A 25,841-nucleotide genomic window follows, 5' to 3' on the forward strand; every position below is an offset into this window, starting at 1 on the left:
ACTGGCAATACCTAATTTGAAAAAGATCTGTCGCGACTAGGCGATGCTTCACGTACATGGTGTAATCGTACGTACCAGTGTAAAAATGAGTTGTCATCTCACTACCGTCTGTGCGCGTGCTGGTATAATCATCTAGTCCAAAAAGTTAAGGTCTTTACGTCTATGCCCGTTGCTGCTTGAGCAACCTCAAAGCGATCTGTGTTTGGAGGCCAGCGTTGTTGGTTTGGTGGCATCGGAAACTGCTGGGGAAGAAAAAATGGCAGAAGTTGGCGTGGATAAAAAAATTTCCAACCTGACTATAGAAGAGCAAAAGGCATGATTATCCTATAGTGTTATTTAAACGGATTCATGTTCAGCCAAGCGAGTTTGTTTCTAAAGTTATTGTCACCTTCACGTTCTTGTAGACGTTTTGCTTCTAATCACATAGCCACTATATCAGAGATGGTTCGTTTAACAAATAAATCTCTTTTGACGCCATCCAATTCTGATTGTCATTTGTTTTACGTTTCTCTAGCGTATCTTGTTAACATTTAGTGCATATGTTGATCAATTGTATTCAGCGTGTTTAACGATTACCATAAAATATTTGATTTGTTACGCAAGTAATTTTGTCGCTAGACATTGCATCATCCAGTGATGAATACTGTCTTATCGTGTACGAGTATTATTTTTACGGATGGTGGTATGCATACGACTTTATGACAGGACAGCTTTCTGTGCATTACAGAACTTTGAGTTATAACTTTATTGCGAGTTATTTCAACATTCATGGTGAGTGGCCATCAGATCAGTTTGTCATGTCATAGCCTAGTACTCTATACATATGTTTTATGTATCTTCATTTTGCATTAACAGGGTAGTATATACCTTTTTAGGACGCTGGTGATACGCAACCTGCCAAAAAAAGTGGCGGTGGCAGTACGAAGTCTAAAGTTAAATCTGAGAGTTCTGGATTAAAGGAGGTAATCTATTTAGTTTTCTAAATCAGATACAATGTACAAATATTTAAAAAAAATCTATGGGCCTTATGTATGTGTAATCAATAATATATAACCCCTACAAGGATAGGCGACGGGCGTCATGTGGGCGGGTTGGAATGAACCCTACCCTATGAGCTCTGTTGGAATGAACCCTAACAAAGAAATATGCTGAATAAAGCCCCTTGTACATTTACAAATATTATGAACAATAGTGGTTATTTTACTGATCTGTTGGTTTCATTTTGTTGCGAAATAAGTATAGTTGCCCAATATTGTCACTGTTATGATCAGTCAGTTGCCATTCACAAGCATTCGTGATATTAATAGTCGCCATTGTGAAATAGCCCAAATTTAGTTTTATATTTAGATTTTGGGTATGAAAAATACACTGCACAGCTTTGCCTGCTGTCCCATATTATTGGCCAAGTCAAACAATATGACAACGATGAAAGACTGTCATTTTATATTAGAGGTTGCAAAATATTAATAAAAAGCTAGAGAAAAAAAGGACATCATTTGGGTGATTTCGGGTAAATTATATTCAACTGTGAGCATACACTACAACCCCTAAAAATTTCAAAATTGATAAAAATGCGTAATTTGAAATGTTTTATTTTCCATGGATCCTAGTAGGCCTGTATCGCTAAAATTAAAGAGAGAAAGAGAGAATTATGTGTTTGCTGGTTACAGATTGTGTTGTTTTGTACTACTAACGGGAAATCAGTTATTATCCGCGATCAAATACAGGCAATAAAGATCTAGACCCAAAAACCTAACAAGGCAATGCGACTGCCCCGCGAGAACTGTGTTAGCTCCAAAACCCAGGTTAGCGCAATCCTAATAGAACTCGATCATAAAACCCCGCCCATATGATAGCCGTCGCCTATCCTGGCGGTTTATACCATTGATCTAATCTACACAGAATTACTGTCATGTGATTTTTTGTAGCTGAAACCATGGCCAAGCTATATAGACGATAGAATAAAGATATTCGATCAGTTGCATGCAGAGTACAAAGAGAAAGTCGCAGCCTTTCCTCGACAATCAATTTCCATCACTTTACCTGATGGAAAAGTTGTAAGTGGCACTTCATGGGAGACAACTCCTTATGAAGTGGCAAAGGGAATCAGGTATGTTGTAAAAATGACTAATATTTTTATATAGAATTAGAGTCAATTTTTGTTTTCTGCTTACATTCTTTTCATATAGATGAACTTTGACATACAAAGGTAATATGTCCCAATATTTGCTTTGTATGTCAGCATTGTTATACAGATTTCCTTGTAAGAATTATAAGAATTAGTTTAATTCAGTTCTTAGTTCAACAATTCAATGACGAGAACCAAGGTTTGCCATATAGAACCACGATTGCATATACATGTATCATTAAAAGTATTGATTTGTATAAAACTATGTAGAAACGAAATGGTTTAAAGTTAGAAAAGTTAGTTAAGTTTAAGCTAAATTTATGAAGTAACAACCAATAAAAAATAAGTTTTTCATCTTTTAAGTTGAGGACAGACGTATTTAAGTGCAGCTTTGGTTATACAGCGGAATGGGTAGGTGAAGGTGACAGAGATGCAGAGCTAGTCTACCTTGAAACTCATGAACTTTAAATTAACACGACTTAGAGATTTTTTTGCTTAAGATTTTTTCCTTATCATTTATAGTTATCTTGGCCACTTTTAATTCTGACTTTCACGTTTTGCATTACGTTCTCTGTTTTCTTCATGATTAGCCAGTAAATCTTTGTCATGTTTTATTATAATTTGTTTTAATTTTAAAGAAACATTGCCTCTTCCTTTTTAAAACTGTTATCACTCGTGCAAATCTGCATCAGATCCATGGAGTCGTGCTTAATACCGTACAGGATGAATTTATTCGCGGAGTTATATTTCGCGAAAATTGTCTTTTCATGCATATTCGCGGATGAATTTATTCGCGGCTGAAAACTGCCACTCTCTAGGAAAAGTTAACTCTATTATGTCTAGCAATAGAGTTAACCTTACGCATGCGCGGCTGCGCGTTTCGTTTTCTATTTAGCTTACAACTACGGGTGGATCGTACTAAGCTATAAATTCTTTGTTGCGTTCAGAGGTTTTCACGAATATTCACAGATTTGGAGGCCTTTGATGAACCAACAATTTGTGGTAAGTAATGAGTTTTTCACATTTACTAAATTAGTTGAATCTTACTTTGGTTCTTCGGTAAAACGCAATATTCATGTTTTCCATCCCTACCAATTCATTATTTGTTTTAGTGTGAGAGAGAGATTTTTCATCATACACTGAAGAACAATGATTGCAAGGGTGGTGTATGTCATTTTTAGAAGATCACGAATCATTCAGGGAAGTCTGGAAATTCAGATAGAAGTGACCGCAGCTACTTACGAGGAGAATATATCTGATTTAAAAAAAGAGCAAAAACGCTTTTACGAGCACAAATCTTTGGCCAGCCGGCCGAACTTTGCAATAGTAAGCTACGAGGAGAGTTCTGATGATAACCTCCTTACCAGCCATGTAGTAGCAAGAGAATCGCCTTTAACATCTACCCAAGACAGTGACAGCGATGTAGAGCTGCTATTACCAAAATAACTAGTCAGAGAGCGCCATTACACGCTAGTATTCACTTATCAAGAGTATCAGCTTAATTTTATTGCTCTAGACAACTGCAATATAGACTAAACTGTTTATATTTACTCCATTCATCGTTTGTAAAATTTTATTTGTACACTCAAGTTTGTAATAAATTATAATATATCTATACATGAAATAAAATATATAATTTAATAATGTTTGCTGCAGCGATATCAAGGAGTTGTTGTCAATGAAGGGGTCTAGGTTGACTGGTTGCTTCTCGGCCAATATTCCTGCCTTGATGAATATTACTACTTGTCTCTAGTTTTCGTAATCGGAGTAGGTTGTTTTATTCTCAATCTGCAGTAAACACAAAAAAGAAAAAATCTTAATAAGTGTCAAGGAAGTACAAAAACAATAGCTGAAGTATTTAATGAAAGCGATCAGTTTTTAAACAAAAGAATTAACTAATGCAGTTAATAATGGAAAAACGTATCTGCACTGCACATCAAATACATACCATAATGTCCAGATCATGATCGTCCTCAACTTCGGTATTCGAGATTGATGGAGTTGATTTCAATGTATAAAGACTAGGAGAGCTTTTTTGCGATGATGAAGCCATGCCGAACTACTTGTAAAAACCTTGAATAATTTTGTTAATTTGTTAATTTTGTTAATAGTAAAGTTTGCTGCAATGGCAATAAAACTCGAACCCCGGCGAGGATTTTAAAGAAGTTTTAGAACTCGGCTACGTTTAGTACTTCTGCCTAGTGGCTATTTTCGCTATGACGCCATTCGGCCTATCTTGTGACAACCTTGAATAATTTTGTAAATAAATGTGATGCATTGGCAATGGTGTTAGCTCAAAGCCTAGGCAATGATTTTAAAAATGTTTTGGAACTCACCTACGTTTAGTAGTTCTATTAAAAACTAGCCTAGCGACTAGTTTTCAATTTGATGCAGTAGTTATTCTCCCTTGTGATAAAAAATAGAACTAATTATTCACGGAATTTAATAATTCGCGGAGTTGACTGTTCGCGAAATCGCGAATTTTTATATCCATCGGATATTTTCATCCTGTAGGTATTATTTTTGCTTGTTTTATATTACATCTAATGATATTTTTATTTAACTTGTGGATTGATATTTAGAAAGTTAGTTTAAATGTCTAGAAAAAGATTTGCTCAGATTTTAAGCCATGTTTTGATGTGTCACGAGATTATTGAAAGGGAGGTTTGACTGTATCTTAATTATTTCAGTCAAGGTCTGGCTGATAATACAGTAGTGGCAAAAGTGAATGGGGAGTTGTGGGACCTGGATAGGCCATTCGAATGTGATGCCGAATTAAAACTTCTTAAATTTGATGATGAAGAAGGGAAATATGTATTTAGACATTCGACAGCACATATGTTAGGTGAGTCTTCATGATATTCTTTCATACACATGAACTTCCATAATCACTTTTAGTTCTGTTTAATCTTTGTCTAGCCATTGCTTTTATTGATTCAGTTAAATTTCGTCTATGGTTTAGCTATTTGTTCATATCCTTATATCGACAAGCCATTTTAGCGACTGCATTAACCATTTGAACCCCTGCCATCTTCGTCAATTTGTGTCAGTATCCCTGGGCAATTTTTCAAAAATTAGACAAATTCTAAGACATTTTAAGTTTGTTATTAAGTCTGTTATCCAAGTCTGCTCATAATCAAATGATATTTGGTGAAACACTGGAAAACAAGTTCAGCAACACAAACAAATTTCACCACATAGAAAAATTGACTTTCTTTGGGCTAAAACCGTCAAAATTCATATGATTTTAACAAATTCTGAAAGTGTTTGCAGTATCATCATATCGATAGAGCCAACATTCATCATCGTTCTCTGATTCTAAATCATCAGCTAAATTATATTTAGTATAGCATAATTCTTCATCTGCATCACTATATCTATTGCATCAGAGCCGTATCAAGTTTTTTCACCATCTCATCCCACTAAAATTTTTCTAATAACAAAGAAGGTTGGTAAAGATATTCGAAAACGGTAAAAAATGAACGTAAAATTTCTGTTAGAATGCTCTATATAAGAATTAATTTGATTGGTTTGTTACTTAGAAAAAGTAGTCCAAACAGAGCCAACCATCAGCACGTCAGGGTTCAAAGGGTTAATTGTCAACATGCAGTAAGTAACATAAGTAAGTTGAATTTAGTTTGTTCTAAGATTACCTCTCTAGGTTAAAACTGCCATACAGTGAAGCAAATATCTCCATGACCTGTTTTATAGAAAACTAGGTGAATGCCCGGCGGTGCACGGTAATAAAAAAGGTTTTGCCTAGAAAATTGATTTTTAATTGGCTAGGTTTTTTGCCCCATGAATTTGACTAATTTAAACTAGTCTATATTTTTACTATAATAAGAGCCATGTCCGTCTCTCTGAAGCCAGCGTTAGGAAAAATATTGCGCTGTGATCTCTCACACAATAATGATCTTTAAGCGTGCTATTTTAACCAAGTGGCATTGGAGATTGGCTGGTGCATAAGTATGTGCATAATGATTCCGAAGTAATGCCAGTTGAACCTGTTCGTGTGATGAATAGTTCGCCTGTCCGTAGAACTGTAGGTTCAGAGTTCACTTCCAGTCTCATCCCAGAACAATCGGAGTTTTTGTTACTATAACTTTATCACTATAACTGTACACATGAATGTCAGACCAACAACTGACAAACACTGAGATTTCTATATATATATATATATATATATATTTAAAGATATATTTATATATGTATAATTTATACATGTATATTAACGCAGTGCTGATCAATTGATTATGAAGTGGTTGATCTCGATAAATTTCTTCGCAAATTCCATAAAAGTGATTGCCATTAGGTGATTGGTGATTCATCCAATAGGTGGACTGCCTATCAGAGTGCAGAGTAATCTAGATGACTGGATTTAAAAGAGAGAACAATTTAATGCTGGATGCACCTGCAACCACCAGTTTCCTTTCTGGGAATTGAACCCTCAGCCTGTTGCTAACAGGTCTGGCGCTCTCGAGAACAAACATTTCTCTAATGAATACCATTTTACTTGGAAAAAAGTAACTTTTTGGTTTTATGCGCATTTAACATGAAGTAATTTTCACTGTAGGGGAGGCGATGGAAAGAACATACGGTGGTCACCTTTGCTATGGGCCTCCGGTAGAAGGAGGATTCTACTATGATATGTTCTATGACCAGGGGTTAGTTATTTTACATGGTAGTCTTTTGCCTGGCTCGTAGTCTGAGCAAATTTAAATCGTAATTTTTTAAATATTGTTTAATTACTGATTAATTCTGATTGATCATGAGTATGACTTGCAAGCTGCTCTTTCATAGCCTAAGGAAAGTTTAGTTCATCTAAATTTGCTTTTTTGTGCCTGAATATGTATATATTTTACTTGAATATGTATATATTGCATCTGAATGTGTATATATTGTATCTGAATGTGTATATATTGTATCTGAATGTGTATATATTGTATCTGAATGTGTATATATTGTATCTGAATGTGTATATATTGTATCTGAATGTGTATATATTGTGCCTGAATGTGTATATATTGTGTCTGAATGTGTATATATTGTATCTGAATGTGTATATATTGTATCTGAATGTGTATATATTGTATCTGAATGTGTATATATTGTATCTGAATATGTATATATTGTATCTGAATGTGTATATATTGTATCTGAATGTGTATATATTGTATCTGAATGTGTATATATTGTATCTGAATGTGTATATATTGTACCTGAATGTGTATATATTTTACTTGAATACGTATATATTGTATCTGAATGTGTATATATTGTATCTGAATGTGTATATATTTTACTTGAATATGTATATATTGTATCTGAATGTGTATATATTGTATCTGAATGTGTATATGTTGTACCTGAATGTGTATATATTTTACTTGAATATGTATATATTGTATCTGGATGTGTATATATTGTATCTGAATGTGTATATATTGGATCTGAATGTGTATATATTGTATCTGAATATGTAAATGTTAAAGCCGGATATGTATATATCAAACCCGGATATTTTGATTTGATATTTGTATGTTGAACCTGTATTAAATGTATATAAAACAAAATAGTTTCATGTGAAAGGTTTGTTTTGTTGGTTTTATCAGGTTAGCTGTTTGACAGGTTCTATCTTGTAGGTTCCCTCTGTTAGTTTGTGTCAAATTAGGTATTCATTAGGTTTTATTAAGTAAGGTATTTCCTAGCTACTATCAGGTTAGGTATTATGTTGGGTGGTATTAGGGCCAGTACCTCTTCAGTTTTATTAGCTTAGTTATCTGTGTTATTCTTTTGTAAGGCATTCACGTCATCTATTTTGTTAGGAATGATATTTAAGAGAAATTCTATTCCAGAGCTGCTCAGTATAATTTTACATTTTAAATTAGTCTTTGAAATTTTATTATTTACTGTAGTTATAATATCGCTTTAAAGTCTGTGTGTAAACTGGAATTCTTTTTAGGCTTTTGACAAACTATTAAAGGAAATCTGCTTCTAGGGCTCTCATAAGGTATTCATCAAATTGTGTCATAAGATTGCAAATGTTATAAAGTGGAGTTCTATTTAGCATATTATAATATTCATATTGAACAGTCCTAATAATGAGGAATTAATATTTATTATAACTTGTGTTGTAATATTCCTAGAATCATGTCTCCACTTCCTTGCAAGCTTGTGCTTAAACTAATGAGTGTTACACGTTATACAGAGCCGTATCCCAACTTGACTATCCTGTTCTTGAGAATGTCATCAAGTCTATAACCAAAGAGAAGCAGGAGTTTGTACGGCTTGAAATGACCAAGGCTGATCTCCTCAAGATGTTTGAGGTTAGACTCTGCACCCATTTTATCATGTTTAATAGAATTACTGCTTTTCTCAGAGGTGTTTAGCAGCATTATCGAAGAAAGCCTCTTTGTGAGCTGCATTTCTTCATCTTTTTCATTCTTTTTATTATTATGCAATGGTTAATTCCAGCTGCTGGGCTTTTGCGCTTTGATATGATCTGGATACTAAAGATTTCTAGGAAATCAAAAATCTGTTTAGTTATTAGATTATCTTTAAGTAATTTGTACATTATTTACTCAGAAGTTTCATACACAGAGTTATCTAGATGTATTTGAATCTTGGTTAGCACAAAAAAACTCGTTATTCAAGCTATTTGGAAAATAAAATTCTATCAAAACTTTTACCAATAATAAATAACGCGATAAGTAACATAATAATGAATTAAAACAACATGGATGCTATCGGTTAATAATACTTTGAATAAATAATATTTTATACCTCAGACTAGAGAGTTTCAGGTTGGCAACTAAATTCAATGCTAGATGTTGGCAGATTGCTAACCTGTCTCAATACTAAATGTCCAGACCCTAATGTGTGTCCTGTTCTGTTGATGGTATAAATTGAATCTCATGGTTTCTTAATTATTCTTGGTAAGATATTGATAGCATACATATATGAGTATAAGTTGTCAAGGTCAGTCATCTGTAGTTGGAAAGAATGGATTCAGTGATTCACGGCGGCAGCTGATCAGTCATTAGCTGGACTAGTTACATCAGATCAAATGGTTATCAGAGCAACTATACCATTTAAGTTAGCTCTTCTGCTCCAACATGGCAGCGGCTAGTATGCTTATAGCTGAGACACCGATGACCATATTTTGATCATGATTTATGCTTGTCCAGTACAATGAGTTCAAGCAACGGATTATCAATGAGAAGGTGACAACTCCAACTACGACGGTCTACAGGTGTGGCCCGCTTATTGACCTCTGCAGAGGGCCCCACGTCAGGCACACCGGCAAGGTCAAGGCATGCGCTGTCGTTAAGGTAAACAGATGTGTTGAATGATTTGCTTCTCGCGTTATCGCTTTTCGTTTTTCCAATATATGTTATCTTTTTGGGCATAGAACTAACAAACAGTAAGTGAATGTATGTCTTGATGTGCTCCTATAGGTTATTTATGTGTCTATAGCAGTATGTTGTGACATCGAGTTTTCATATTAGCATTTAGTATATCTATGATTACTGGATGTATCTCTGAGTGCCTTTTTCTCTGTGCAGAACTCATCCACCTACTGGGAAGGAAACTGTGAGGCGGAGTCACTTCAGCGAGTCTATGGCATTTCTTTTCCAGACCCGAAGCAGCTTAAAGAGTGGAAGTTTCAGCAGGAAGAGGCTGCTAAGAGGGATCACAGAAAGATAGGAAAGGTGGGGTTGATAGGAACTCATTTTTCATTGATTAATAGATTGTGTACTAAATAGGCTACAGCTGTTTTTTCAACAATGGCCTCAGTGTTATGAGGAGCATTTGTAAACGGCTGTCACAGAGAGCTGGGCTAGCTGAATAGTAAATGTGATGAAGAACACCTGTAGATGGTTGTCACAGAGAGCCGGCTAGCTAAATAGTAAATGTGATGAAGAGCACCTGTGGAGGCCTGTCACAGAGAGCCGGGCTAGCTGAATAGTACATCCACTGTTGTGCATTAGCTGATTAGATGTAACTTCCTCAAATAACCTTTTTGTCTATGCATAAATGTGCATTCTACCCTCAGGAGCAAGAACTGTTCTTCTTCCATGAACTCAGCCCAGGCAGCTGTTTCTTTCTCCCCCGTGGAGCTCACATCTACCGCAAGCTAGAAGAACTTATGAGGGTAAGTCTCAGCTTGTAGGACAGGGATAACGTGTAGAGACTCACCTTTGTCCACACACAGTGCTAGTAATAGCATTAGTTATGTTTGTAGGTTCATCATTGCATTTTTCCAAATTATTCTGACAGTTATCCATAAAGAGTTGAAACAATCGCTAGTGTGCTGTAGAACTGTGAAAGCTGATGTAGAATCTCTCATTATGTTATATATAGGAGGGTATTGTTACAGTTTTCCAGCTACAGTCTCAAAATTTTACCTTACCATACTGGCTTCAACTGTTTTTACTGTTGGGTTCATTAGAATAATGTGTCATCCAAATTGGAATTAATTGTTTTTGCCTCCGGCAAAAACAATTAGTTCCAAACTAATTGATGAACTAAACGATGATAATTGCCAGAGACATTTATCATCGTTTTATTGTTGTGAACTGCACAAAAATTATTAACGTTGTTATTAGGGTTCTTTGCTTTTGTAAAATGTGTTACAAAAAATTGTAACAGTGTTCCTCTCTAGGAGACATACATTAGTAAATTAGCTGTACTAGTGACTTTTGTGGTGTTGGTACCTTCTAATGTACAAAATAAAGTGCTGCTACATGTGGAAACTCCAGGCTTTATGCCATCCTAAAATTACTATACCTCGCCACTAAAATGCATATTGCTAAAACTGCAGAAGAGAGCAAAAGCTGCTGCTTGTGTGAACCCGGTAAAGGTCTGCTGACTCTCGCAGTCATACATGCTTTGCAGAAAGAGTATAAGAAAAGAGGCTTCCAAGAGGTGGTCTCTCCCAATATATACAACTCAAAGTTGTGGGAGATCTCAGGTCATTGGCAGCACTACAGCGAGGACATGTTTCGCATGGAATCAGAGAAGCAGCTTTTTGGTCTCAAGCCTATGAACTGCCCTGGACACTGGTGAGTTACATCTGTTTTAGTTTGTGTACAGAAGGATCTTGAGTTGTTTAATAATTTAAAAGCATATCAAACAGTTTCATTTTTGTTTTTTATTGTCCAAACAATTCAATTAGTTGCCATAATAATTAATCATTATTTAATACTTTTTGGCAAGTTTTTATTTTACATCCGGGCACCTTTTTAGTCATAAAAATTAACAGAGTTGCAAAAGCAGGTATAAAGCACGGCAGTACCTTTTTCTCAGTCCTTCAAAGAGTGAGCCAATAAAACTGAGTTGAAAATCTTGTTGTCAGTTTTGTTTCTGAGATTGGAGTCTTTGCCCTGATTTGTTTAAGGGTCAACCATTGACTAACAACTTGGTAGGTTTTTATCAAGAAGTCTCTAACATACTGACAAATCTCTATAGGAGATGCTAAGCATGCTCCTTAAATGGGATGAAATGAGTCCCTACTTGTTGTGGTTGTGCTTTTTCTGATTGGTCATTTTGTTTATTTGGTCATCAGATAGGTCGTAGTTGGGCTGATTATTCAGCAAGTTTTTGAATAAGCAAAATTATTAATTTATTAATGGAGCAAATTTGATTAGAAAAATTTCTCTTCTACAATTGAGCTTTAAGTTGCTAGCAAGATCTGAGCAATTATTTGCTCGTGTCGATATAATCATAATCTGTTAATCTTGGATTAACAGTCTACCTTAAATCCTGTACTAAAGATTTAAGAGTATTCAAGATTGCTTGAATGACTCCAAGCAATTCCTATCTGAGCTCATTACCTGTACTTGTGGTCAAAGGGTTTTTGATTGTTTTTTTTGTCTTTGCATTGTCATAAAATTGTTTTTTTGTTTAGTTCATAGTATATAATAATCTATATAAATCTTAGTGTTTGTATTTTTGTCTTTTTGTGCACCCTATGTCCAGTTAAAGGATTGAAATTCAGCAATAAAAAATCCGTACCTCCTGTTCACAAGGCGACAAATAGCTCATTAAGCTACATGGGACACTATGGATTTATTTTGCAAATATTCATTATCTAGGTTAAAATACCCATAGCGACTTTGTGTTACGCACAACGTCACTAAAGCTTGCTCTCACAGCTCTTATTAGTAAGTTTAGCAAAACAGATAGTAGCGTACTCAAATTAGTCAAAAGCAACTACATTACCTGCCACTGTTTATAAGCTGCTTTTTAATACCCGTACAACGCTGGGTATTCATCTAGTAATGTATAATGCTCAATATTTACATTAAATCACAGGGTGGTGCACAATGCTTCGCTATTTTACAGTGTTATGTTTGGCTATCGAGTTCGTTCATGGCGGGAACTGCCTCTTCGATTCGCTGATTTTGGAGTTTTGCATAGGAATGAACTTTCAGGCGCGCTGCATGGCCTGACCAGGGTCAGACGATTCCAGCAGGATGATGGTCATATTTTCTGCATGCCTGAACAGGTATGAGTTGTATGCTCTCTAAGTACATCACGAATTCTGACAATTGTATTTAGAATCACTGCCAAGATGGTTTTTTATCAGCATCGTCTTAAATTTACACTGATTTGGGGAGTCCCTGTATAGCTCATGCTTAGTAACACTTTAAACAAAACTGATTGCTCTCTATTGACTAAAAAAGAGGTTGTTTCACCTCTCTCACAAGAAAATTTATGATAAAGCTAAAATGTTTTCTTGTTGGGAATGCTTAATATGAATATTAAAATATTCTGGATCATAACATTTATGACTACCCTAGATAGAATTCCGCTTAATAATATTTGCAATCTTATGAGACAGTTTGATAAATACCTTATTAGAGCACTGGGACCAGATTTCTTTTGATAGTTTGACCAAAAGCTTCAAAAGTTTCCTGCTTTAAATTTAGGCTATAAAACACTATTGTATTATAATTAAATAATAAAATCTTAAATTATAATTTGGTGTAACAAGTGTGTTTCAAATTTGTTCACAGATTATTTGTTTCAGGCATCAGCAGTTTGTTGTGTAGTAAAAGATCAGCTTTTTTGTCTTTTCTGTCTTTGTCTTTCACACCTTGTTATCATTTTGACAATTAATAGAGTGTTTGTGATCGAATGGCTCATGGCTAGCCTGAATTCCAAAACCTCCTTAGTTTTGGAAACAGATTTTATGTGCTACCAGCTCAGTGGTTTTTTCTACAGTCAAGCCTCGATCTGCAAAAGTAATTCATTCTGATACTTGTTCCGATGTCAATGCAATAGGTCTTCACATAGTGCAGTGAATTACAATATATTTTTGGGAAACTTGATTCCAACATGTAGTCATCGTAACATACAAATCGGATCTCAGAGTCACTTAATACTGTGTACTCTCCTCAACTTCACTATCTTTTACCTTCAGGTTGGTTCGGAGATGCAAGGTTGTATAGACTTCCTTCAACATATCTACGGTTTGTTTGGATTTGAGTTCAAGCTCAAGCTTTCTACTAGACCAGAGAAATACCTCGGAGACCTCGAAACCTGGAATGAGGCTGAGAAGGTCGGTTGCATTTAATTCATTTTTGACACTCTGACCAGTGGTTTGTGGATTCTCTCTACACGTTTCCTCGCATGCTCTAGCAATTGCTTTTCATCTATAATCTGAAAGTTTGAAAATATTTGGTACCAGAAATACTTCTGCTTACTCTTTAAAATTTCTGGAAATACAGAGTATTATAAAACTCATGTTAAACATTACTTCAACCTTCCTTGCTTTGTCTGTAAATATTATACTCGCTCCGTTACACTCTCATGTTGCACATTCTTGGCCTTCTACATGCACATACATTAGCTGCATATAATGTACTGTCATATTCGGCATGCTGTGTAATAGCAATTACTATATTTGATCTGTTACACGGTAATTATAATTGCTCTGTCATCATTAGCATAGTTTTCCCATAGTTAGTAAGCCGTACTATTGTTACTATGATAGTTGGCACATTACACTTCAGTCTTCAACATTGTTGTTTAATTGCAATTCTTACCATATTTGGTCTCTTACACTATTTGGTACCATATTTGGTCTGTTATACTGTAGCTGTTACCATATTTGGTCTGTTATACTGTAGTTATTACCATATTTGGTCTGTTATACTGTAGTTATTACCATATTTGGTCTGTTATGCTGTAGTTATTACCATATTTGGTCTGTTATGCTGTAGTTATTACCATATTTGGTCTGTTATGCTGTAGTTATTACCATATTTGGTCTGTTATGCTGTAGTTATTACCATATTTGGTCTGTTATGCTGTAGTTATTACCATATTTGGTCTGTCATACAGTAATTATTACCATATTTGGTCTGTCATACTGTAGTTATTACCATATTTGGTCTGTCATATTGTAGTTATTACCATATTTGGTCTGTCATACTGTAATTATTACCATATTTAGTCTGTTATACTGTAGTTATTACCATACTTTTACAGCAACTAAAACTCAGTTTGAACAACTCGGGAATGCAGTGGGAGTTGAACCCTGGAGATGGTGCTTTTTACGGTCCAAAAATTGACATCACCATCCAAGATGCCCTCAAAAGATCTCATCAATGTGCCACAATTCAGATGGACTTCCAGTTGCCTCTTAGGTTCAATCTCCAGTATCAAAGGTGATTCTTGCTGTCATATAGAATAAACACTTTATTGTTCAGTTATCCCTGCCTAGTCTCTAGCTAATAGCTTAAGAGAGCAACATGGTGGAGACCAAAACAACTGTCTCTTACGATTAAAGTTTGTCTTGTTACGCTTCTGTATATGTTGCAGTGATGAAACAGGAGTCCTCAAGAGACCAGTCATCATTCACAGAGCTATTCTCGGTTCTGTAGAAAGAATGATAGCAATTCTTACGGAGAATTGCGCTGGCAAGTGGTGAGTGTTGGCAGTCAATTTTCAACTGATTTCTCATCACCTTCTACAAACGTCTCTTTTTCCTTTAGCATGTTGGTGAAGCAGTGGTGAGACGGAATATCCTTCACCATGAATTTCTAATCCTGGCAAAATTATTTTTAGCGGATTTTCTTAAGGAATGCTTCCATGTGATTAATTCAATGTCAATAATTGGGGCACTTGCAAGCTCTTGTTTTTAGGCACGGCTCTGTCTTATATTAATTTTATTATAGTTACGTTGATTATCCGTTCTCAAAAATGTTGGTATTACAACAACATTACTATCATGCTATCTGTGGGAACCACTATATCTCAAACTATCCATTAAACCTACACCGGTCATGGTTTGCATAATTTATTTCCTGTATTCGCTCACTATTTGTCACTATATACACATGCTAGTCGGAACTGTATAAGCTTGCTTGTTGTCACTATACATGCTTGCCTGTTGTCACTTTACATGCTTGCCTGTTGTCACTTTACATGCTTGCATGTTGTCACTATACATGCTTGCCTGTTGCCACTATACATGCTTGTTAGTTGACACACGTCCTCCTTAAATGGCTTGTAACCGATAGCCAGCAGGGCCTGTAGTAGGACTGTAGGAAGCATTTCCAGCAACCATTGCACTGTATATTTGTACATTGTAGGCCTTTCTGGTTGTCTCCCCGACAGGCTATAGTAGTACCAATAGCCCCAGCTCTAGACAATTACGCGACTGAGGTGCGGGACAGGCTGCATAACGCTGGGTACATGGCTGATGTAGACACAGATGCTGGCAACACTTTCAATAAGAAAGTTCGCAATGCCCAGCTGGCTCAATATAATTTCATACTTGGTAAGTTTTACTGATATAAACCTTTGTGGTGAAGGTGGTTATAGGTGAGTTTGTGAATATTTACAAAGGAGAACCCGTCGGCCATAGCACCAGTACCTTTTATAAAAGGACACTACCTTTTATAAAAGGACACTACCTGTTATACTTTAAAGGCAGTTGATTTGTTTTTAATGCTGCATAATTGTATTATTCAATATTTAAATATTAATCTTGCCAAAAGGTTGCCTCACAATGGGTAGACACCCAGATATCTGAAAGTGGAGTTATCTCTACTGCCTAATAACATATTTGTATCATATTTATGCTGACGATCTCTTGTATGCCTCCCTCAATGCTATATTTATGCACACGATCTTGAAAGCAACTGTCTCGTCATGTTTTTTTTAATGTTTTCACTTAGTTCATAGTAATAAAGTTTTTTTTGGGCCAGTCATTCGAATAACACTATTCGCATATCACATTGCTCTTCATTAATGCATTATTTCAGGTTAAAAATGAGAATGCAAAATATTAGTTGTCACAGCTTAATCATGGCTTTTCAATTCAAGAATTTTTAATATTTGAAGAACCACAACTGGTAGAAATTTACTGGGCATCGTTAAGGTTGCCTTGTTCTTGTGTGTCTGAGAATCAATGAAAAGATATTTTGCAGCACAGGTTTGAACTTTTGTTATAACCGTCAAAGGTGTTTGCGAATTCTCTTGATAGCTTTCTTTTTCGCAAGAGCAGTTGAGCTATTCACTCATGTTATACTAGTTGGATGTGAATGTTATTTCATTCTTTATTATATATCTAGAATAGCTTCGTCAACAATGTTCATACATTAACGCTCTATTGTTCCATGTAAGCATTGTCTAATATTATTGTTCGATAAGCAATACCTTTCACTTTATCCCATATACAGGTCTCAAAGCCCAAGACCCATAGCATAACATAGTTATGAATAGCGGCCACTGCTATGCTCACCGATTCTTTATGTACCAAGACAAGTTTTTAGGTTTTGTCAGACTTTTTTCAAACAAATAAATATGTCAAAGGCCAAAGAATGTCAAGGTTAAAAGGTTTGCATGCGAGTTATATCGTCGGCATGATTTTGAGTATGGTCGCAAAAAACTTTGAATCAGTTCTCCCATTTCACGATGCCTATGCCTTGGATGTGCCCTGGTTTTAAAGAAAATTGGTAGCTCTACCATGTCTGTTGCAAACTGCATCATTGAATTTGTGTATCACCAGTAACTCATTGGGCGTGAAGCACTTTTGATGAAACTAATGAGCAGACAACACCATTTTAATGCAAAATGCCTGAGAATTGGTTAGGTTCTGCTGCGCAATGGGGATGTTTTGAGATCGAGTCATAAATTTGTCTTTTTTTATATCTCTGTTACATTAATAGTTGCCCCGTAACTAAAACAAACTCACCTGGTATGCCTTCACATATTTAGAAACACATTTCTGTAATTCAACTGTAAGCTTTCCTACAGTCGATTACGGATTATTTTTTGTCAACTTGTAGACATCGCATAGCAACTCAGTGTGCAAATATCGGTGGCTACACCTAATAACTGTCGATATATTGGTCTGTCATTGCAGTACTATTGATTTTACAGCTTGTATTTTGGTCTTTTCAAGAAAAACTAGAAGCGTGGCTCTAGGGTTTTTCTCGTATATCGTCAGTTCCGTGATGAGACGTTAAGGATACACCTTCAAATCGTTTTTCAAGACTTTTGTTAAAAATAGGAACTCAAAAAAATAGAAATTTCAAGTGTAAAAAAGTGTAAGATTTGAGTGATAAACTGAATAAAATGGACTGCAAGTTCCCTTTCATCATCTTGTGGCAATATATGAACATTGACCTTGTAGTTGTTGGAGAGAATGAAAGACAAGCTGGTACAGTAAATGTGCGCACCCGGGACAATAAGGTACACGGAGAGAGGGCTATCGATGATGTGCTGGCAAGGTTCAAGGAGCTTAGTGATACTTTGGAAAGAGAAGCGGAAGAGAAATTTTAAAACAGGAAACGAGCTGTTTACCTTGACTCGCGAAAGACCAGACAGACATCTCTGCATTAAGCAGATGACTTTGTTGTGTGGTGTTGTCACTTTTGAGTAAACTCCACTTTACTAATTTATAAGGTATTGATTCATTTAACCAGACGCGATATACTCAGTACATTAGTTGGGATGTACTATCCCAATGATCCAGTTCTTTCCACTCGTGTATTCTCTCTGCCGTTAAATACATTCACCTGGTGAGATTGCTCATCAACATAAATACTGCCTCGTATAAAAGATGAGCAAAAGTGTAAATTTGTCAGTCTAAAATCCATATTTAGCCTGTGTCTGCTGTTTAGTGGATCTGTTTGCCGCCCATGTATTCTTCAGTTCTAGCTCTCTCTCCTTAGCCTATGAAATCAGATACATCGATTAGCAGACCAAAGCAGCTCATTAACATATACAGTGAAACTCGGATAAATCGCCCTCGGATATATCGAACACATGGTTAACTCGAATGGATTTGCTTGGTCCGTTCCCACGCAATGATAAATGGCTTTAGATAACTCGACCGTAACTCCGTTAACTCGAACAGTTTTTTGCCAAACGGCTACCGAGACGGTTGTTACTATCGCTTGAGAATATCACTTTATTCCAAGCCATAGAGATAAACATCGACTTTTAGTAGTTCTTAGGCCTCGTTATTACCAACATCGGCAAATATTTTCATTAACGACTTTTCTAAAGGTTTGCAAAAATCAAATTTTACCAAACATCCGCTTAGCGATAAGCCCTCCGAAAGCAAGAAAAGCGAGGTAAAATTTGGATAACTTTAAAGTAATATCGGCAAAATTGATAATGGGTTTTTAATAGTAAAGCAGTTTTGTAATAACTGACTTACTGCAAAATTGATCTCAGTTAAAACGCTCGGTAGAAAAATACGTATGTATTTTTTCTGAGCGTTTTAACCGCGATCAAGTTTTGCCAATTTTAATCTGAGAACGTCCTGGCAGTCACATCACCTAAAGCAACAAACAAATCTCAAGTGATAGTAAAATATCTATACTTTCTGATTAAAAATATTTAAAACTTCACACGAGAGACCCTTTAACTTGCAACAAGCAATCTATGCTTTTGATTGATATATAGTTTGTATATGTACATATATCTACTGATAAATACGTGCACTTATGACTGTCCTGATAACTTAAACGCTCTAATAACTCGAACACTTTTGCTCGGTCCCTTGAAGTTTGAGTTATCCGTGTTTCACTGTATATAAATATATGGCGCAGTAGGTACTCACCTTAGACATACAACACAAGCTGCAAGACTAAATCAGCTAAAATGATACATGCAAGTTTTTTACTGTGATCCTTTTAGAATATTAATCTCGCAAGGGTGTCATAAGGTGACACAGTATCTTGGGCTATATTCCTAACAACTGTGTAGTCAGGCCTTGTGAGAGTTAACATTAGGTGTAAAATGAAATCTACAAACTAGAATTTTTAGGGTGAAATGGAACCACAAGGAAATTAACAATAAAGTGTAATTAGCAAACTTCTTGACTGGTTAATTTATATGTGAAAGTGAAACCTTTGAGAAATTTGTAGAATATGGCGATACATAAAATACTGTAAAAGTGATGAAAAGAGACATCCTGTCCCGCTAATGCAGATTTATTGGCGATGATTTTGAAACAAACAGAGCTAAGGCTAAAGTAAGATGCCACCAAACTAGCACTTCAGTTTCTGTTTCTAAAGTTCACTGAGGCCTGTTGCTGGACAGACGCAACATAGACTTTCCAGCTCTGTAGAACATTGCATAATTATATATAACCGAAAACTTGGCTTAGCACCATTGCTTGTAAAATATCATCAGAAAACCACTTTTCATCGAACAGCTTATTTGTGATGTCATAGTGGAACAAACGGAAATATTGTAATCATTTAAGCGTGGGGCAGTGGCCAGCCACAGATCCTTTCAAGAAAAGACCACCCAGTTGCTGGTGTAAGCCGAGCTAATTTTGCTGTAGTTTTATGTATCGTTTTGTATGCAGATGTACATGAGCAAAACCTTTTTGTGGCAAAGCTACAGTATCATTCGTATACCAAATTTCCATTACTTTCAAAACATAATATAATCCATATATTTTATTTTCATGTTGTGTGTAATATTCAAATGTTTAAAAAAAATTCTAGAAAATTCAATGTTAGTTGTATCGATACCATACAGCTACCATATTGTTATATAGTTTTGTAATAACTAGTTGAAATAGCTGTTCGAACAGATAATACTATCATTAGTCACCGCATATCGTCATGTTAGTACAAAGGTCCAAGTTTTATGTCTAACAATATATACATGCATCTTACAAATGAACTGTACCACAAAAAGTTTTTTTCTTCAACAAGGTTTAGATATAGCTGAATACAGTTCAGAATTTAAAGATTCACACCTTTGTGCGCCACACGGTTAAGACAGGATTTAAATTAACTTGCAAAATTCACATATCTTCTAGTTAAATATATCAGATCTGGAACAATGGCTAATATATAGAAAATTATCTCCTATTACGGTATAATTTATTAGAAATTAATTTAGGATAAAATATAAGGTTTTATTTATGTAGACATTGTATATAGATTTATAAATTGTATATAAATCTAGTCAGCCAGCTGGTTGGTTAAAATCATGTTGAAGATGAAGGACAGTTTCAAAAGTAAGAGAGCACAATGAACAGAATGAAGAATCGCCTCCAGGCAGCGCTAGTTGTCCAAACATAACTAATGCTACTCTCTTTGATTCATAGAAAAGGTTAATTTTTTTCAGTAATTATTTACAAAAGTGTTCCACGCCGGCCCATTTGTTGTTGTGATGACTTTTTTAAATTGGAAAAACTTCTTCACTGCAGTTAATGAAGATCCCATTCGTTAAGAATTTGCACTTTGGTTACTATTACATCATAAATTTCTACTGAACAACTTTCTCACCAAGCCTTCTTGGTTCTCAGTCACCTTTCTGTCATCTGTTTTACCGGCTTTACAATAGCGAATAAAACCATACGGATAGCGAGAGCAAGTTTAGTTAAGATATACAAACCTGAAAAGCAAGGTATGTAATTTGGTGTTTTCGCTTCTGCTGCCCTGATGGTCCATCTCCCTTCTTTCGATGAGCCCATGCCGCTGGGTCAACTACCTCTTCTGTGATATTCTTTGTCAGTTCCATCTCTGATATTTTTTGATCATCTGTATGCACATCTATTATATCAATTGTCTCTTTGCCTCTCTGTTTCTTTCCTTGTAGCCTCAAAAACTGGAGACAAACAAAAAAAGCAGCATTAATGAGACCTATCAATACTCAGGGCAATACAATGCATAGATTTGTAGAGAATTTAATCAACATAAATGTACAAATTTAGATCAAAACTGATGAAAAAACTTTGGAGTTGTCTTCTTGCGTAAATAAGTACCAAGAGAGGACAGCATACGATCTAAAAGCAATACTCTATTTTTGCAGAGAAATGGAAATTGATATTTTATTACAAATGTAGGACAACTGCAATAGCCTCAGATATATCAGGTACGCAGCCTACCTGCTCATTCTGTAAAAGGTCATCAACTTGACTAGTTGAGCTTTCAGAATAGCTGCTAGTGTCATATGCTGGTTGGTCAACAGTCACCTCGCTGTCATCTTCTACATGACTCATATTATATAAGCTAGCAGCAGTTATTCGAGGTTGAGTTGTTTTCTTTTCGGCATAGCCAGCAAAGTTACTCATTTCTGAAGGGTATGTAGTGACAGCACCCGTCATGACAACATTAGAATTTTCAGGTTCTGAAGACAAAGAAAAAAAGTTTGTGGATGTACCAACATTTGAATCTGCATGCTGCGGTTCCTCGTCACTATCGCTGTAGGCTTCAGCCAATTTTTTAACTTTTACTGAATTATGAGCTTTAGGCTTTATTGTACTCTTTGACTCTGCAGGTTTTTTAGTCATTGTGTAAGGAATGAATGCCCTCCCAACTTCTTTTCCTCCACCACCAGAGGCTCGCGGAGCTGGCAAACTTCCGAGAAATCCTGCAGCGCTAATTGTTGACTTGGTCTTCTTCTGTTTTGGCTCATCATCGTCCGAATCAGAATCCTAATAAAATTTTAATTAATAATAAGAGTGGATTGCCAGTCAAAGTTTCAAAAATATACATTTCGTTACTTTATGATACCATTATTTTGGTTCCAATTATGTCAGCAGGATAAACTACAATGCCTCTGCTGACGAATAGATAAGATATCTGTTTCCTAAGCAGTGTATAGTGGGATGGCATCCTAGCTAGATGGTTAAGTTTAAACCAAGAAACGATAATAAATATTACTAGCCTACTGAATAAGTTTTCTACCCATGAGTGCGAGTTCAACTCCTGACAAAGGATATATTTTCTAGATTATGAGTAATAGAGTGTTCCCTCTTGCCATGTCAAATGTAATAATAATAATGATAGTTGTAATAATGCCATGTCATTATGTAAAATGCTGATCAATTGAATCTCGTCAGTCTCTACCAGCAAGCACTGTTTAATTACATTTCTACGGTGATAATTTATCCATTTACAAGCAGAATTCCCGGCGTTGCACAGGTATTAAAAATCAGCTTACAAACAATGAGAGCTAATTTAGTCTATGTAGATAAAGTAACTAAGCCTACTCCTTGTAGTTGCCTGCCACTTGTCATTAGCTTGGCACAATGCCAATGGCTAATTTGAGTGCATTATCACTAATAAGCTTACTAAGTACCATTAGTAAGCTCCTACTAATATGAGCAGTGAGAGCAAGCTTTAGTCACTTTTAGTCAGCTTTAGTAACGTGACTCATAACGGCTCTTATTATCGTTATGCTCGATGAGCATATGCGTATAGCATATGCATATATGCAATTGCGTATACATATGTTCACGTAGCTCAATGGTTAAGCGTACTGTCTGGGGAATGGGAAGTTCCAAGATCAAATCTTCCATGATACAGCTTCTTCATCCTAAGACTTTAATAGCCTTAACTGGACATACCGAATTACACACAGACACACAAACTGAGACTTATAGATATAGACTCTATTTTAGACAATGAACTTGAAGCTCGAAGGTGCTGACCGAGAGTCCATAGTTGATGTAAACTTCTTATTACAATTCCTCATACTATCGAGTAAAAGATGTTCAAGTCACTCAAATGATATAACAGGTTCTTACGTTCACACAGAAAAGTCATCAAATCAAAATATATAGATCACTAATCGGTAAATGTGTGTTTAGAAATATTGTATGTTAGCTACTTATCCCTTTAAACAGTTACTCTTTATTGTGGGTGCTTTTCGTGAGGTCTAAAAGCTATAGAGACTTGTTTTTATATACTTGAATAAAAATTTCAATAAAGATGTTTAGATGTTACCATGATGCCTTATCTTCCATTTTTAATAAACAAACTCATGTGAGGAAGCTACAGTATAGCTACATTATATTCAAACTCATACAAATCCAATGGTTTCAATGTAACCTGCCTGCAGTGTAGGAATAGATATTTGAATCTTTGCTTTTCCAGCATTAGGTAGTCTCATTTTAGACAACGAATTCGCCATCATCAGTTTTGGTGGCGGTTTCTCTGGCAGTGAATCCCCTTCAAATAATACACCAACAGTTAGTACGCAAATACAGTTAGTACAACAAATAGTACGCCAACAGTTAGTACACAAATACAGTTAGTACAACAAATAGTACGCCAACAGTTAGTACAGAAATACAGTTAGTACAACAAATAGTACGCCAACAGTTTCCACACTTATCACTGTTTCAACACCATGTTTCACTGTTACCACACAAGTGCCACAATTTCAACTAATAGCTTGTTTCTGGTGAGCTAGTATTCAGTCAAGCACCAGCTAGCGCTTTTCTGGTAGCTTAGAAAACATCTGGTATTAGAATTCAAGCATTGCATTGAAGATAATCCAGGCACCTAATGCTGATAGGCAGATATTAAAAATACAGCATTGTGCATTGCACATGCTAGCTGGTGCTAAGCCATTACATATAGCCTCTACAAGTAAAGCAGTATTCTCAGTGAGAACGTCATTTGCAATCAAAAACCCTAATTGAACCAAGTTATATAGTTTACAATATGGAAAATTAACTTTACCGTTGAAAAGACGCAGTTTTAGTGCAACTGAAATTCTCATGAACAGCCAAAACAAGCATAAAAGCTAATTGATAAATAATTTGTATGTTTAGGTGACCTACTACAAGCCAATCAAATTTGAATCAGTTGTTAACTTTACTAAACTTACCATAGTTGGTCTTCTTCACAAAATCCTCTAGCACATCATCAGAATTATCTCCAGACGTTGCAGTGGAGGTGATACGAGTGGTAGTGTCTGCAGTAGTATTTTCTTCATCATCGCTTTCTTCACTGCTCATTCCATAGTCAGCTACCAGAGCCATAACTGAGATCACTAAAGCGTAATATAGCCTAACTTGTAACAAGTAAAGTGGATGTATGCTTGGAAGAAAATACTGAAGCATTGTGCTTTGATTTGCAATACTTTTTTTCCCAAACAATTGAGAATCTATGAATTTGTTAATAATAATACATGTGATGTATAGCTGCACATCCACCGACAAGCTCACCAAGTAATAGACTAGGTGATTTTAATGAGAAAGTGAAACTGGTGTGACCAAAGAACTTGGCGAACTTTAGAAGAAAAAAAATTGTGGCAAAAGGGTTCGCCGTAAGCAAAGAAAGACTGGTGAAATTTATAAACAATAGACTTCGGCATAAATGATGTTTGGACCGTTTGAAGTTAAACCGAAAACAGTCATGTTTTGAGCTTGTTACTGGTGGCAAGCGATTTAATTACTTTTCATTCCTTTGGTGTTGTGAAATAAAAAGTGACAGAAAGGATAATATAACTGAAATAATGAAAAGCAGTGTTGATTTTTGTATCAAGTAATACTAAAATGCAATATCGTAAATTAAATGTTTGATCATGTTTACTGGGTGCCAGAGATTACGTCTACGAGTGATTACTGATTAATCCACATATTATTATATATTATGTCATCATATTATTGATTATCAGTAGTAACAGTGATGTCAGACTTTTTGCCCTACAGCCCAAGAGATCGGGTCGCTTGTTGTTAGGATGACAAATGACATTGAAATTGACAACGCCCTGTGATTGGATGCCGAAGTCTATTGTTTATAAATTTCACCTTAAAAGACTAGCCAAAGAATAACTATGAGGTGAAGTTGATTTTATTCAAAAGACTCAGCCAAGTTCTCATGGCTTTGGTGGGGCTAACTCGCAAAATTGGAATGCTTGTGCGTAAAACTTTTAAAAGGATCCTAGGTTATCACTCACACTGCCTTTTTGTCAAAAGCATTTATTGAACTGCTTAGCCACATCTGGAAACCCAGATGTGGTGTATTACCTAAGTGGCAGACCTTTATCTGTAGTAGACAGTTTTAAATACCTCGGAGTTTTTATATCAAATGATTTTAATTGGGATTTACATATAGACTCAATCATATCTAAGGCAAGTCAGCGATTGGGAATGATGAAGCATGTTTTGTTTAATGCGCCGATGAGGGTTAGAAGGGTTGCATATCTCACTCTGTGTAGACCAATATTGGAATATGCGAGTGAAGTATGGGACCCTCATTTGATGCGACAGGTAGCATCATTGGAAGCAGTTCAAAGAAAGGCGGTTAGGTTTATATCTGGTTTGAAAGGTAGGCAGAGTGTTACAGAGGCAAGAATTTTTATAGATCTAGAACTTTTAGAACTAAGACGCAAACATGCAAGAATGTCTCTCATGCTAAAGATTTTATCTGACGACTGCCATGAATCTCTTATCGAAAGTTTTAACCAAATACAAAATGTTCTTCAC

At 35.6% G+C, this 25,841-nt stretch overlaps 2 protein-coding genes across 3 annotated transcripts; one reads left to right on the plus strand and one right to left on the minus strand.

Moving 5' to 3' along the window:
* Positions 1-188: 188 nt before the first annotated feature.
* On the plus strand, positions 189-17,929 carry LOC137388535 (threonine--tRNA ligase 1, cytoplasmic-like). 2 transcript variants are annotated; one of them, XM_068075021.1, is made up of 16 exons: positions 189-313; positions 876-962; positions 1,929-2,110; positions 4,819-4,973; positions 6,702-6,792; positions 8,337-8,454; positions 9,316-9,459; positions 9,694-9,840; positions 10,185-10,283; positions 11,027-11,193; positions 12,476-12,638; positions 13,557-13,694; positions 14,627-14,805; positions 14,960-15,064; positions 15,733-15,920; positions 17,781-17,929. In XM_068075021.1, the coding sequence occupies exons 1-16, from the start codon at positions 257-259 to the stop codon at positions 17,927-17,929; spliced, it is 2,169 nt and encodes a 722-aa protein (XP_067931122.1). In that variant the 5' UTR covers positions 189-256. The 2 variants fall into 2 exon arrangements, with proteins under 2 accessions (XP_067931122.1, XP_067931121.1); XM_068075020.1 differs by having other exon boundaries at positions 305-444.
* A 266-nt stretch (positions 17,930-18,195) lies between these two features.
* LOC137388538 (proline-rich protein PRCC-like) lies at positions 18,196-24,654 on the minus strand. The gene is made up of 6 exons (XM_068075023.1): positions 24,579-24,654; positions 24,239-24,403; positions 23,459-23,574; positions 21,507-22,055; positions 21,014-21,226; positions 18,196-18,322 (listed from the first exon to the last, which is right to left on the minus strand). The coding sequence occupies exons 2-6, from the start codon at positions 24,390-24,392 to the stop codon at positions 18,236-18,238; spliced, it is 1,119 nt and encodes a 372-aa protein (XP_067931124.1). The 5' UTR covers positions 24,393-24,403; positions 24,579-24,654; the 3' UTR covers positions 18,196-18,235.
* Between the last annotated feature and the right edge of the window lie 1,187 nt (positions 24,655-25,841).

The sequence above is a fragment of the Watersipora subatra genome, chromosome 2 (assembly GCF_963576615.1).
Source record: "Watersipora subatra chromosome 2, tzWatSuba1.1, whole genome shotgun sequence".
NCBI classification, from domain to species: domain Eukaryota; kingdom Metazoa; phylum Bryozoa; class Gymnolaemata; order Cheilostomatida; family Watersiporidae; genus Watersipora; species Watersipora subatra.